The sequence below is a fragment of the Narcine bancroftii genome, chromosome 3 (genome assembly GCF_036971445.1).
Source record: "Narcine bancroftii isolate sNarBan1 chromosome 3, sNarBan1.hap1, whole genome shotgun sequence".
In the NCBI taxonomy this organism is placed as follows: domain Eukaryota; kingdom Metazoa; phylum Chordata; class Chondrichthyes; order Torpediniformes; family Narcinidae; genus Narcine; species Narcine bancroftii.
The window spans coordinates 11,075,288-11,091,765 of record NC_091471.1 but is presented as its reverse complement, the minus strand read 5'-3'; the positions used below and the strand labels follow the sequence as shown (position 1 = coordinate 11,091,765).

General features: G+C 44.0%; 1 protein-coding gene across 1 annotated transcript in view; it reads left to right on the top strand.

Moving 5' to 3' along the window:
* Positions 1-16,478, top strand: part of LOC138756972 (transcription factor COE3-like) — a 462,275-nt gene that overhangs the window by 430,280 nt on the left and 15,517 nt on the right. The window contains exons 12-13 of the mRNA XM_069923497.1: positions 6,886-6,951; positions 10,344-10,521. Of these exons, the coding sequence (XP_069779598.1) occupies positions 6,886-6,951; positions 10,344-10,521 (244 nt within the window). The remainder of the gene's footprint in view (positions 1-6,885; positions 6,952-10,343; positions 10,522-16,478) is intronic.

Sequence of the window (16,478 nt, the reverse complement as noted above, 5' to 3'; positions counted from 1 at the left end):
GTCGTAAAGACAGCTTTTGCATATTGGCTTTCATAAATCAAAGCATTTTGTAGGAGCTGGGATGTTAGGGTAAAGTTGTTTAAGACATTGGTGAGTCCATATTTGGAGAATTGTGTGCAGTTTTGGTCACCTAACTACAGGAAAGATATCAATAAGATAGAAAGAGTGCAGAGAAGATTTACTAGGATGTTGCTCAGACTTCAGGAACTGGGTTACAAGGAAAGGTTAAACAGGTTAGGACTTTATTCCCTGGCACGTCGAGAATGAGGGGAGATTTCATAGCAGTATTTAAAATTATGAGGGAAATAGACAGAGCAAATGTAGATTGGCTTTTTCCACTGAGGGTAGGTGAGATACAAACCAGAGGACACGGGTTAAGAGTGAAAGGGGAAAAGTTTAGGGGGAACGTGAAGGGGAACTTCTTCACTCAGAAAGTGGTGGGAGTGTGGAATGAGCTGTCAGCTGATGTGGGGAACGCAGGCTCAATTTCAACATTTAAGAAGAATTTGGACAGTTGATTGGGAGAGGTACAGAGGGCTATGGACTGGGTGCAGGTCAGTGGACTAGGCAAAAATGAAATTGTTTGGTACAGACTAGAAGGGCCTGTTTCTGCGCTGTAATGTTCCATGGTTCAATAGGTCGACACAGCATCGTGGTGTAATGCTCTATTTCAACGGTTCTAATGTAGGCAAATGGGATAAGTTGCAGATGGGAAAAGATCAGCGTGGATATGACGTTTCCGTGTTCTGTATGACTCAATGAGAAAGTTCTCATGGGAATAATGACCAAGTATTCTGATTTTTAGGTGAGTTTTTGGTGTGGTCAAATCTACCACATTTGGGGATGCAGATGTTTCTTGAAGAAAATTGTAGTTACTCTGGAGTGGGTAACAGGCTAAAATCTAATTAAGGGGTTGACATGGTTTAGATATGTTATAGATGCTGGGTTTATCAGCCGGAATCTATCAAGGGGGACAGTTGGTTCACATGAAGAGCAATAGGGCAGAGAGATTTATCGGCTGGAATCTAATCATAAAGTATATATAGCTTAGATACTGGTTTTACAGGCTACAATCCAATGAACGGACTTGTGACATTTATATGTAGAATAACAGACTATGGAGTGAGATACAGAATAGGATCTAATAAAAAGTAACAAGAGGTTTCTATGTGTCAGATACTCTGGCGTTAATAACACTCAGGCCTAAGCAAGTAGTTAAAGGATAATAAATATTCAGGAGTGATTTACAGACGAGGTCCTAATCAGGAGCTTTGAGTAGTTCTATGAGGAATAACCGATAATCAGTTACAGGCTGGAATCTTATCAAGGAGTCAATCATTTACATGTAGAACAATAAATGCTGAGAAATGACTTACAGGCTGGAATCCAGTAAAACATTGGAACAGTATAGCTCAGAAACAGGCCCTTCAGCCCACAATGTTTGCGCTGGTCATGGTGCCAATTGAAACTAATCTCTGCCTGATTTATATGATTGGTTCAGAAAATTGCTGATATCTGCTTCACTTGGAGGCATTTACTGATTTATTTATGGGATTAATTGAGTGGATAATGCATCGTACAATGGATTGTCAGGGATGAATTGCAGGTGGAAGAGTGAACGATTACAGAGGATTCATTAACCTCAAAAGTATTTATCCGTTGTATTGTAATGTGAACCATAGCAAACAAGTTCTTCATGAGCACATTTGGGAGGCCCTTATCGACAAGGTTCAAACTCTTTCTAATGTGGTGTGGATTGTTGCTATGGTTACGGCCTTGGGATAAATTTAATGAATGGTACCTAGGGATCAGGTGGTGTCAGCGTCTTTTTTTCAGTTTGGATTACCTTTAAATGTCAGACTGATCCCCGTCCCTTCAAGATCATCTCAAACTTTGTGATCATTTTAACCTTCCCAAGAATCTGTGAATTTGGAAGTCAAGCTTAAATTGGTATATATGTTCTAAAAATATTGCTTGAGTTCAAAGCGTGATTTAAAATGAATTTGTGCTGTCCCTGTGTCATGCACTGTAACTGATTACATGATCGTCTTTGTAAACCAGTGATCAGCTCACATGAACATCATGTCAATGTCAATGAGAATTCATTTAAATTTTTAAATTTAAATTTAGACCTACAGCACGTTAACAGGCCACGAGTCCGTGCCTCCCAATTAACCTACAGCCCTGGTATGCTTTGGAATGGTGGGAGGAAACTCACACAGGCACGGGGAGAACTCGTTGCAGAGAGCATGGGATTCGAACCCTGGTCCCGATCGCTGTGGCTGTAAAGGTGTTGTCCTAACTGCTACGCCAACCGTGCCGCCCAATGGCAAATCTTTTATGACTACATATGACAATTCCTAATGTCATATGCACAAGGTTTGAAATTCTTACTTGATGCAGCCACACAAGTACATAAGATGCACTAACTAGAATGGTAAAAATTAAATTACCAGAATAATTCAGAGCTTCAGTCCAAGTTATAGGCATGGTCCAACCTTCCCTGGAATAAAACCATAAGATCATAAGACAGAGGAGCAGATAAAGGACATTCAGCCCATCGAGCCTGCTCAACTCCCACTATCCGGCCTTTTCTCCATGCCCTGGCTAATCAAAAACCTCTGCCTTAAACACACCTAATGACTTGTGACTTGGCCACAAATCCCTCAGATTTTTCGCCCTCTGGTTAAATAATTCCTCCACCTCTCAGTTGCAAGTGGACACCCTTCAAGCCTAAGGCTGTGCCCTCTTGTCCTTGACTCTCCCACCATTTTAAAACAAACCTTTTTACATCTACTCTGTGCATGTGTTTCAATATTTGAAATGTTTCAATGAGATCACTCCCCCCCACCCCGCCACCATTCTCCAAAATCCCAATGAGTACAGGCCAAGAGCTGACAAACGCTCCTCCTTTTTCTTCCCAGAAAAATCCCCAGCCAGTTAGTTCTAACTTTATTTTAAATGCTGAAGATTGTGGGATCAAAATTCTGCTCGGAGTGAAAATCAAAATGACTGTGGATGTGGCACAGTTAGTGCAATGCCATTAGGGCTCTAGCAACTCTGGTTTAAATCCACCATTGCCTGTAAAGAGTTGGTACATTCTCCCCATGACAGCGCCGGGTTCCTCAGGGTGCGCCGGTTTCCTCTCACATCCCAAGATGCGCAGGGTTACTAGGTTAATCCACCTATTTGAGTGTTGCGGGCTTATGAGTTGGAAGGGCCTGTTGTCATGTTGAATGTCTAAATTTAAAATATATTGTAAATCTGAAGTTAAAAAAGATGGAAATGTTCAGCAGGTCACCCAGCATCCGTGGAATGAGGAACAGTTAATGGTTCAGGTCCGGGACCCTTTATTTCAGGCAAGGGTCTCTCGAGCTGACAAATCAACTCTCTCTCTGCAGAAACTGTTTACCGATTCCTTTCCTCCATCTCCGAATCTAATGATCTTCAATGGCCCTGAGGTAAACTTGTCAGAAACCTTGGAGTCACACAGCACAGAAACAAGCCTGTTGATCACCACATTTGCCTTGACCATAAGGCACACCAACAATAATACTGCACATTCTCCTCACATTCCCATCAACTGCCCTGGATATTCACTGCTCACCTGCTGATTGACCAGATGCTCCCCCTCCCAATAGACCAGACCGTCCATCTTCCCTTTGACAAGACCCTTTACCTTCACATTGATCAGATCCTCCACTGGCCATTAACCAGACCTTCCCCTCGACCATTGACCAGATCCTCCACCTGCCCATTGAGCAAACTTCCAATGGCCCATTGACCAGACCCTCCACATTTCCATCAACCAGACCCTCCCCTTGACCATTGACAAGACCCTCCACCTGCCCATTGACCAAACCTCCAACAGCCCATTGACCAGACCCTCCACCTTCCCACTGACCAAACCTCCAACTGCTCATTGAGAAAACCTCCAATGGCCCATTAACTTCTCTCCACTTTTTTGAAGCTGAGCCAACTCCTTCAAAAATAAGTTACAATGGCTTTAATTCCTATGCTCTCCTGAGACCAATTAAATGCAACTTGTGAGTCCATCGCAGTAACATCTCTAACCTCATCCTTGTCCATATGCTTCAAAAGCTTCAATCAGTTTCATTCAGTTAGAGAATAGTTGATTGATCAGGGCTTGAAATTGGCATGGTATCAATCAGGTGTTTAAAGAATCCCAGTGCATGATGGTCCTCAGAACACCTGTGGTATCCAAGCCGGTTAGCACACTTTCCACCGCACATCTGTAAAAGTTTGCCAAAGATTCTGATGCCCTACCAAACCTCTGCAAGCTCCTGAGGAAGTAAAGGCATTGACGTGCTTTCTTCAGAGCAACAGCTGCTGGAAACTTTTTATTTTTGTCCTGGTTCCGCTGAAGGGTTAACTGCTTCTCTCTCAGCGGATACTGCCTGTTTCTAGGAATTTATGTTTCTATTCTGGATTGCTGGCGACTGTAGCATTTTGATTTTCAGCAAATGAACCGCTCCTAGAAAGAAAGATTTATCCGCCAGCCAAGATTGCAATCATGAAAAAAGTTTCTTTCTCAGGTCTAAACAGAGTGCACACTTTCCAGAACATCAGAGAGCATTGGCCAGAAATTACATTACCTGGAACTATTTATTTAGCAATCCATCTGAAAATTATTTTCCCTCAGAGCACATTGAGCAAGCAAAGGAATTCACTTTGCATGGTGTCCGTCTCGAATTTCAGCCACGTATTTCCAGGCATCAGTCACCCTCGCAGCCTCAAGGACTTCTGCATTGGATGCGCATGGGATGATGTCATTCTCCATGCACAATTCCTTTGGAAGCTTGACAGGGAAACTAGGACCATGTTGGCCTAGGGTAACACTCACTTGTGTATCTGTTTCACTTCACTTGTGTATCGGCGGGAGTCAGCTACTGAATCTGGTGCTCCTAATGTGGCCATCTCTACACTGGAGGGCCTGGATTCCGACTAGGAGATCGCTTTGCTGAGCACCTTCACTCTGTCTGCATTAGTGACAGGGATCTCCCAGTGGCCGACCACTTCAATTTCGCACCCTACTTCCACACTGGCCTCATGTACTGACAAACCAAGGCCACCCGTAAATTTGAAGAGCAAGTTATTTTCCGTCTTGGCACTCTCCAACTGGACGCCATAAGCATCGACTTTTCTGGTTTCTGGTTAGCCTCCTTCTATTCCATATCCCTCATTCTTCTTTCCTCCCACTCTCCACCCCTTTCCCTCTCCACTCAGAGAGCCATCCCTCCCTCCCTCTGTTTGCTGGTGTGCCCTCCCTCCCTTACCCACCTAACAATCCCTCCCTGTGGGACCATGCTCCTCTTTCTGCCCCTACGCCACCACTGCCCCCCCCCAACCATGTTATTCAGGCAACTGCCAACATTTTGCTCAAGGCCAAAACGCCGCTTCTGTATCTTTACCTTTGCTCTATAAAGGACACTGTTTGACCTGCTGAGTTTCTCCAGACTTTCGTGTTTTACACCTTAACTTTTATTTGAATTGGGACAACATCGTCTTACTTCCACTGGGAGGTGAGACAAAGTGGTGAGAGCTCATCTATTTTCTTGCTGCCCTTCCCCTCAGCTGCCTCGCGCCAACCCCTTTCTCCAGTGCTACCCAATCTTGAACCTGCTCTTCAATGAGTCCCTCATTTCCCTTTCCTCCTTTCGTGGAGTATAGAAACCAAATCTCTTTGAATGCCCTTCTCTGTATCTCAACAGTCCCACCATATAGCCTGTCCTCCCAATCTATGCTCGCCAACTCCTCCCCCATCCCGATGCAGTCTCCCTTGTTTAGGCATCATACACTGGATCATCCTTGTAAAAGAAAAGAAAACAACCCCTTCCCGCTAGTGCAGTGGATGCCATCTACATAACTCATGGGAATTGTTCACTCCTCGAGAAATCTCCCAATTTCTTGACCTCCACCTCCTAGAATGTCAAGGGAACGAGGTGCAGGATAAAACCATTGACTGCAGGATCCCATTCCACCTGAATTGGAAATATAGAACCTTAAATCACTACAGCACAGAAACAGGCACTTCAGCCCATCTAGACTGTTTCAAACTATTATGCTGTCTAGTCCCATTGACCTGTACGCATACCATACCCCTCCCATCCATGTACCTGTCCAATTTTTTCTTAATATCAAAATCGAGCCTACTTTCACCACTGCAGCTGGCAGCTCATTCCATACTCCCACCACTTTCTGTGTGAAGTTCCCTTAAACTTTTCCCCTTTCACTCTTAACCCATGTCTTCTGTATCTCACTCACTCTCAGTGGAAAAAAACATATCTACATTTACTTTATCTAGCCCCTCATAATTTTAAATACCTCTCTCAAATCTCCCCTCATTCTTCTACACTCCAGGAAATAAAGCCCTAACCTCTTTAACCTTTCCATGGAGCTCAGTTCCTGACGTTTGGGCAACATCCTAGTAAATTTTCTCTGCTCTCTTTTCTCTTTATTGAAATTTTTCCCGTTGTTAGATGACAAAAACTGCATACAGTTCTCCAAATCTGGCCTCACCAATGTTGCCATTATATCCCAAGTCCTATGCTCAGTATTCTGATTTATGAAGGCCAATGTGCCAAAAGCTTTCTTTACAACCCTATCTACCTGTGACACCAATTTAAGGGAATTATGTAGATCTATCGCTGGCCCTTTGTCATTGCCTAGTCCAAATCCTGAAACTTCCTTCCAGCAGTACTGTTCTCCTTTCCTGTGGCCCTCTCTCTCTTTCTCAACCTCTCCATCTCCTCATTGGGCAGGTCCACAGCATCCATCCATTCCTCTTTCAATCTCTAACTCATTCCGCCAGTAGTACCCAGAACAGGGAGGAGATGTTCTTAATGCTCATTGTTTGTTTTGTAGGAGGTTCTATTGAAGAGAGCTGCTGACCTCGTGGAGGCTTTGTACGGGATGCCCCACAACAACCAGGTAGGCAAGCGATGGCAAGTTCATTATGGGGGGGGGGGGGGTGGCAGCCTCTGAGCAAGGTCTTAAAGTTCCAGCAGTAAGACTTATTTCGATTGTTTTCAATGTACGTCAGGAAAATTAAGTACATTAAATGAGTTTTACTTGGTACATTGTGAATAATAAGCTTGTAGCCATGTGCTACACAAAAGAAGACATACACATGTGGTGTAGTCAGGTTGAGCTCTGAGTTTTATTAGGGCTCAGACCCGACTTTTATCCCCAGCTGACGTCACAACTTGCATAACAAAAGCGGGTTTCCCGTACTGTGACAGAGTATATAGATATGTTTTTTGGAGATAAATTGGGGAAGGGTTTGTTAGTGTAGTTCATGTACAAACACTTTAAAACAGATCTTATTTAAAATGCTGGAGCTTGGCCCCGTGCTAGATATATCGGCTCCACAGCTTTTGCAAGAGCTTTGAAGAGTGCTCAATAGACTTCTCCAATGGATTGTTGTTTACAAAAGGCAACAGATGAAAGAACTTATTGGAGCCGCAGATTGTCTCGAAGATAACTTGTTGTTCTAAGAGGGTCAGGTGGTTTTGCAAGCAGAGAGAGTCAAACATGCTTTCTCTCAGTGAGAGAGTGAGAGAGAGAGAGAGAGAGGGAGAGAGAGAGAGAGAGAGAGAGAGAGACAGACAGAGATACAGACAGCAGAAGTAGCTAGGACTGGAACAGGACAAGCTGGCAAGCTTATGGAAAGCCCATTTGAAAGACGGCCTGGTCAAAGCCCTTGTGGTTCATGCAAGAGGAGAGGACTGGCTGTCTAATGTTTCACTTGGAATAAGAGAAACAAAAAGGAGAAAGAAAGAGGTTATCATCTGGAGAACCGTGATGGGGTAAGTTTCATCAGCAAGAAACTGAAGTGGCTGATGGAGGTACATCAGTTGTGGATGTCCTGGAAAAACAATTCTCTCTCTGAAAACAAACAAGAACCTTCCTGAGCTGTAATCATTTACCTTTCGACCACCAAAGCCTGGTGAACTTTATAAATGTTAAATTCTGTACACAGTCTAAGAATTGCCTGCAACCAGTGAACTTGGAGGAGTGAGAAGCGAAATTGGACTGTGAACCAAAGAACTTTTCTGAACTTACACACACACGCGTTTAGAATTAGAAGGAGGTTAAGTTAGGTTAGTTAAGTTAAGTTAAAGTGTAACTCTGCTTTCATGTTTAAAGATAATTAAAAGCATTTGTCTTGAGGGGCACGGACAGTGTAGACAGCCAGCATCATTTTACCTGGGTGACAATTGCCAAGGCCTGAGGACGTCTGTTAAAGGTTAGTGGAGGAACGTTTAGGGGAGATGTGAAAGGTAAGTTTTCTACACAGAGGGTAGTGGAATGCACGGGTAGTGGAGGCAACCATGACCAGATTAAGGCCAACTGATGCCCGAAGCACAGCTCAACATTGTTTCCCCCTCAACCCTTCCCTTGTCAAACTGATGAGGCATTAATACTCAGTAAGTGATGAATGTGAAATAATAGATTAAAAATTCAGTTTTCTTCCATATTATACAACGAGATAGACAACAGACTCGCCAAGGCAAATAGCGCCTTTGGAAGACTACACAAAAGAGTCTGGAAAAACAACCAACTGAAAAACCAAACAAAGATTAGCGTCTACAGAGCCGTTGTCATACCCACACTCCTGTTCAGCTCCGAATCATGGGTCCTTTACCAGCATCACCTACGGCTCCTAGAACGCTTCCACCAGCGTTGTGTCCGCTCCATCCTCAACATTCATCGGAGCGACTTCATCCCTAACATCGAAGTACTCAAGATGGCAGAGGCCGACAGCATCGAATCCACGCTGCTGAAGATCAAACTGCGCTGGGTAGGTCACGTCTCCAGAATGGGGTACCCTCGCCTTCCCAAGATCATGTTATATGGCGAGCTCTCCACTGGCCACCGAGATAGAGGTGCACCAAAGAAGAGGTACAAGGACTGCGTAAAGAAAGCTCTTGGTGCCTGCAACATTGACCACCGCCAGCGGGCTGATATCGCCTCAAACCATGCATCTTGGTGCCTCACAGTTCGGCGGGCAGCAACCTCCTTTGAAGAAGACCGCAGAGCCCACCTCACTGTCAAAAGACAAAGGAGGAAACACCCAACACCCAACCCCAACCAACCAATTTTCCCTTGCAACCGCTGCAACCGTGTCTGCCTGTCCCTCATCGGACTTGTCAGCCACAAACGAGCCTGCAGCTGACGTGGACATTACCCCTCCATAAATCTTCGTCCAATAAAACATAATATGTTTTTTTTTCATTTATTGTGGGGGCCCCTTTTTGTGGGGCCCTAGTCCATGGTAAATCTGGCACTGGGAAAAAAAAACTCTGTGGTTCCCCCTTCTTTTGGTGCCCTAAGCATGTGGTTATGTTGCTTAATGGTTAATCCAGGCTTGGAGGAAGGTATAATAGGGGCATTTGAAAGGCTCTTGGAAAGGCACATGCATACAAGAGAAAGAGAGGGTTATGGGTGTGAGGTCGGGGAGGAGTAGATTATGGAGTTGGTTCATATAAGGTGGAATAACATCATAGGCCAAAGGGTCTGTGTAATATTCTATATTCCAGAATTTCAATTTGAGTATAGATGGCGACAGTGTCTCCAGAGAGGAGGTGAAATGCTGTTTCTCAAGCTTGTATTGGGCTTGTATTGTAATATTATAACTGCAGGAGGCTGCCGAGCGATATGTGAAAGAGTAAGACACAAAACTCTGCAGACACCGTGATTGAATTAAAAAGACATTCCTGGAGAAACTCAGCTGGTCACACAGTGTATTTTATGTAGCAAAGAAAAAGATGTATGACCAATGTTTCGGGCTTGAGCCCTTCAAGGTATGAGCAAAAGGTAGTCATGTGCCCAAACAAAATGGTGGAGGGGGTGAGGAGCAGGGGAGCACCACCATCCCATGGGCTGGAGGTGGTAGGTGGATAAGGGGAGAGGGCATGGAATGGAGAGGGAAGGGGGTTGAGAGCTGGAGGGAAGCAGACAGTGTGATGGGGAAGAGAGGAAGAACAAGGAGTGGTCTAGCAGAAATCGGAGAAGCCAATTTTAACGCTGTCTGGGTGCATTGGATGTTGCTCCTCCAATTTACGGACGGCCCTGGTTTGCCAATGCGTGAGGTCATGGATTGACAGGTCAGCACGAGAGTTGGGCGGAGAATTGAAATGGTTATCACTTGGAGATCCCTGTCACTGATGCGGACGGAGCAAAGGGGAGAGTGAGAGTGGGACGGAGCATCAAAGTAACAGGCAACAAGTGGCTCAGGGACGCCTCTGCAAACTGCAGGGCAGGCCATCCCGAGGGACGGAATGGCCGACTAACGTTCTCGTTATGAATTTTCCCGGCAGGAGATCATCCTGAAGCGGGCGGCGGACATCGCGGAAGCCCTCTACAGCGTCCCACGGAGCCACAACCAGCTCCCGTCTCTTGGCAACACGTCGGGTCACTCGGGAATGATGGGAGTCAACTCCTTCAGTGGACAGCTGGCCGTCAACATTTCAGAGACATCGCAAGCAAACGACCCAGGTTTGGCGCTCTGACCTGCATCCTTTAATTCGGTTTCAGGAGGTGAAAGGTCAGGCCGTAAAGGTCATGATCCCTTAGAATCCAGAATCAGAGAGAAAGAAAATCAACAGGTCACACCAGAGAACCATAGAATAATACTCTCAGAAATAGGGCCTTCAGCCCCTTTAGTTTGTGCCAAACAATTATTCTCTCTGGTCCCACTGACTTGCACCTTGGCCATTGCCTTCCATACTCCTCCAATCCATGTACCTGTCCAAATTCTTCTTAAAAATTAAAATTGAGCCCACATTCACCACTTCTGCTGGCAGGTTGTTCCACACTCCCACTTTACCAAAACATCCCAAATCCTAAACTCAGAAAATTGATTTATGAAGACCAATATGCTAAAAGCACTGTTTCCAACCCTATCTACCTGTGACATCACTTTCAGGGATTATGTTTCTGTATTCCAGATCATTCTGTTCTACCAGATCCTCAGTGCCCTTCCATTTAAATTAGTGATTCTCAACCTTTTTCTTTCCATTCACATCCCACTTTAAGTATTCCTTATGCCATAGATGCTCTGTGATTAGTAAGGGATTGCTTAAGGGATGGAAAGAAAAAGTTTGAATTGTCCCTCATTGACTCGTTATGTGCAAGGTTTCATAACTCCAAAGGAAATGCGCCAATGACAATTTTTTTCAAGAAAAATATTTCAGTAACAACTGGGTCTAGAGCAGTGGTTCTCAACCTTCCCTTCCCACTCCCATCCCACCTTAAGCAATCCCTTACTAATCACAGAGCACCGATAGCATAGGGATTACTTAAAGTGGCATGTGAGTGGAAAGAAAAAGACTGAGAGCCACTGATTTACAGTCTACTTCATTTCCTGGTTTGTCAATGTTTGTTTCCAGATAGAACCATAGAACACTACAGCACAGAAACAGGCCCCTTTGGCTCTTCTATTCTGTGCCAAACTATTTTTTTGCCTAGTCCCACTGACCTATGCCCAGTCCATAGCCCTCCATACCTCTCTTATTCATGTATCTGACAAATTCTTAAATATTAAAATTGACCCCGAATTCACCACCTCATCTGGCAGCTCATTCCATACTCCCACCACTCTCTGCATGAAGAAGCTTCCTCTCATGTTCCCCCAAAGCTTTTCCCCTTTCACACTTAACCCATTGTGGTGAATGTCTGCCAAACTGCCTGTCCCCCCTCTGGCGAGCCTTGCTGTACTAACATTGGCTGTGCATTATCTCTACAGTTAAGGACACTCCCCTTGGGTATAACTGTGTATGCACCTATTGTCTTTCATTATTGTACCATGAGTTTCAGCTAATAAAAGCCATGATTATTGTTTGACCACATCGTCTTTGTCCACTTCATCAACTGGCACTTCACCCATGTCCTCTGGTTTGAATCTCACCTACCCTCAGTGGGAAAAGCCTCTCTACATTTACTCTATCTCTTCTGCTCATAAGTTTAAATACCTCTATCAAATCTTCCCTCATTCTTCTATGCTTTAGGGAATAAAGTCCTAACCTGTTTAACCTTTCTTTATAACTCAGTTCCTGAAGTCCGGGCAACATGCTAGTAAATCTTCTCTGTGCTCTTTCTATCTTATTGAGATCTTTCCTGTAGTTAGGTGACTAAAACTGCACACAATATTCAAAATTTGGTCTCACCAATGATCTACACAACTTTACCATAGCATCCCAACTCCGATACCTAATACTTTGATTTATGAAAGCCAATATGCAAAAGCTCTCTTTACAAACCCTATCCACCTGTGACACCACTTTCAGGGAATTATGTGCCTGTATTTCCAGATCCCTCTGTTCTACTGCACATTTCTGTGCCCGACCATTTACCATGTACATCCTTTCTTGATTTGTCCTTCCAAAATGCAACACCTCACCCTCGTCTGCATTAAATTCCATCAGGCACTTTGTAGCCCATTTTTGCAGCTGGTCCAGATCCCTCTGCAAACTTTGAAAACCTTCCTCGCCGTCTACAATGCCTCCAATCTTAGTACCATCTGCAAAATTGCTGATCCAGTTTACCACATTATCATCCAGATCATTAGTATAGTTGTCAAACAACAATGGTTCTCGCACCAATCCCTGAGGTGCACCACTAGTCACAGGCCTGCAGTCTGAGAAGCAATTATCCATCACTACTCTCTCTCTTCGCCTGTCCAGCCATTGTCGAATCCAGTCCACTATTTCACCATGAATACCTAGTATCTGAACATTCCTGACTAACCTCCCTTGTGGGACCTTGTCAAAGGCCTTATTAAAGTCCACGTAGACAAAATTCAGAACCTTACCTTCATCAACTTTCCCTGTAACCGCCTTGAAAAACACTGCAAGGTTGATTAAACCCAACCTACCACACACAAAGCCATGTTGACTATTCCTAATCTGTTTCTGGCTATCCAAATAATTGTATATTTAATCTCTTAGAACATCTTCCAATAATTTGCCTACCACTGACATCAGACTCACTGGTTTACAGAGTTACTTTTGGAGCCTTTTTTAAACAATGGAACAACTTGAACTAATCCTATAATCCTCCGGAACCTGTGGCTGAGGACATTTTAAATATTTCTGCCAGAGCTACTGAATTTCTACATGAGCCTCTATCAACGTCCTGACTCTTGTCAGGTCCTGGGGATTTATCCACCCTTATTTGCCTTTAGACAGCAAGCATTTCCTCCTCTTTAATCTATATAGGTTCCATGACGTCACTACTTGTTTTCCTTCCTTCCCACGACGTTGTGCCCTTTTCCTGAGTGAATATTGATGAAAAAAAGTTTGAGATCTCCCCCTCTCTTCTGGCTGCATACAAAGCCAGCCACTCTGATCTTCAAGGGGATCAATGTTGTCCCTGACTATCCTTTTGCTTTTAATATACCTGTAGAAACACTTAAGATTTTCGTTGACATTGTTCGCCAAACCCACCTTGTCTGTTTTTTTTCCTTCCTGATCTCTTTCTTGATGTTTTTTTATACTCCTCCAGTCCCTCATTTGCTCCATGTTGCCTCGACCTGTTCTTCTTCCAAACCAGATCCCCATTCTCCCTCGAAAATCAAGGTTCCCAATGCCTGCTAACTTTACCTTTGATCTCGACAGGAACATACAAACTTTGTACACTCAAAATTTCCCCTTTGAAGGTCTTCCATCCACTTACCTCGCACGTCCTTACCTGAAAACAACTGATCCCAATCCACGCATTCTAGATCCTTTCTCATTTCCTCAAAATTAGCCTTTCTCCAATTTAGAATCTCAACCTGAGGCCCAGACCAATCCTTCAACATAATTAATTTGAGATTAACTCTGACCACTGAACCAAAGACTTGATTTATATATATTGATTTAGAAAACTTTCCTGAACACATTTGACAAACTCCAAGCCATCCAGCTCTTTTACAGTATGGGAGTCCCAGTCAATATGTGGAAAATTAAAATCTCTGTCTATCAAAACTTTATGTTTTCTGCACCTGTCTACTCTCTCCATACCGGTTTGCTTCTGCAATTCTCATTGACTATTGGGTGATCTATAATGCAACCCCATATATGTGTGGTCATTCCTTTTCCTTTCCTCAGCTCCACTCTTATAGCCTCAGTAGACGAGCCCTCTGGTTTCTGCTGCCTGAGCGCATTGGTAAGGTCACATTTGGAAGAGCAGACACAGTCCTGCTCACCTTATGTCACAGACTCACACAGCACAGAACAGGCCCTTCAGCCCAATTCATCTCTGTTCACCCATTTTGGGCATTTGCCTGTTGCATTTGGGGTCCATATTCTTCCAAGCCCTTCCTACCCATATATCGGTTCAAATGTTCATTGCCATGGGAAGAATGACATTGAACCAGAAATTTGGTAAGAAAGGTATTAATCGGACCAGAGGGCTGGAGTTATGAGGAGAGGTTGGATGAGCGTTGAATTTTCTCCCTGTAGCGTAGAAGGCTGAAGGAGGACCACAGAGAGATGGGTGCCTGGGTACTGCCAGCAACGGCGGTGAAGGAAGGTATATAGGTCATAACAGAATAACACAGGCCCTTTGACCCATGATGTTGGGCCAATCTCTGTCAACCTACTCGACAACATAATCCTTCTGAACTTCACCTTTATAACCCTCTATTAAATATCCATGTTGCACCAGCCTTGACCACCACCCAAAGCATTCCAGGCACCCACTATTCTCTGTGTAAAAAAACTTACCCCTGATGTCTCCCCTAAACTTTCCTCCCCTCACCTTGTACAGATGTCCTCTAGTGTTTGATACTCTCACACTGGGGAAAAGTTGATGTCTGTCCACTCCATCTATGCCTCTCATAATCTCTATGAAGTCTACTCTCAACCTTCATCTCTCTGAAGAGAAAGCCCCAGCTCTTTTAATCTTGTCATAGAAGACACATTGTCTAATCCAAGCAACATCCTGGTATAACTCCTTGGCACCCTCCCCATAGGTTCCACATTCTTCCTGTCACAAGGAGATCAAAATGGACCACGATATTCTAAGTGTGGTCTCACGCTGATAAGTGTGATGTGCTTCATTTTGGTAGGAATAATCAAAACAGGACATAATTAGTAAATGGGAGGGCATTGAGGAATGCAATGGAGCAGAAAGATCTAGGAATAATGGTGCATCATTCCCTGAAGGTAGAATCTCATGTGGATAGGGTGGTTGTGGTAGTACAGATTCTATCACCAATGTGTATATGTACAGATGGTCGTGTAGGATGACTGTGATTGGCTGAGAGTGTAGCCACACCTACTGGCAGGTCTCAAAGGATTGCTCCTAGCCAAACCAGGTCATTCTGGACTGGTCAACGTATGTGATATGGTCCATTCTTTTAGTTAATAAAAGCCTTGGTTTGGATCAACAAGTCTTTGGTTCTTTTGATGCGCTCTACAGTGGTGAAGAAGGTTTTTAGTATGCTGGCCTTTAGAAATCAAATACGGGAGTTGGGAAGTGATGTTGAGACTGTAGAAGGCATTGGTGAGGCCAAATTTGGAATACTGTGTGCAGTTCTAGTCACCAATTTATAGGAAGGATATCAACAAGGTAGAGAGAGTGCAGAGAAGATTTACGAAAATGTTACCTGGGTTTCAGCATCTGGAATACAAGGAGAGATTGAGCAAATTAGGTCTTTATTCCTTGGAATGTAGAAGGCTGAGAGGGGATTTGATAGAGGTGTTTAAGATAATGAGAGGGATAGATAGAGTTGATGTGGAAAGGCTTTTCCCATTGAGAGTAAGAGAGGTTGAAACAGGTCATGAGTTGAGCTAAGGGGAAAAGTTTAGAAGTAACATGAGGGGGATCTTCTTCACTCAGAGAGTGGGGGCTGTGTGGAATGAGGCTCCGGGAGAAGTAGTGGCAGCAGGGTCAATTTTGTCATTTAAGGAAAAATTGGATAGGTACATGGATGAGAGGGGAATGGAGGGTTATGGGCAGGGTGCAGGAAGGTAGGACTAGAGGAGAGGACTTAGTTCGGTGCAGACTAGAAGGGGAACGGTGGCCTGTTTCCGTGCTGAAATTGTTATATGGTTATATGGTTAACCAGAGATTGATAGAGCTGCAACATTACCTTTCGACTCTTGAACTCAATCCCCTGCTAATGAAGGTCAGCATATCATATGACTTCTTAACTCCCCTGTCAACCTGTGCAGCAAAACAAACAAGTGCAATAGGATCTTTTAAGAGATGATTAGAACATGGAACTGAGAAAAATGGAGGGCCATGGAGTAGGGAAATCCTGGGCAGTTGTTAGATTTGGCACCACACAATGGGCTGAAGGGCCTGTAATTGTATTTCATTGATGATTTAACTTCCCTTAACAGGTCCTTGCTTCACAGAACGTGCTTACAAATGTTCCATTTACATTGTAACTGAGCTTCTGCTGTGATCACACCCAACTTACTTCCTTCATTTGCCCATTGAAGATCTAAAATACGCGTTAATAG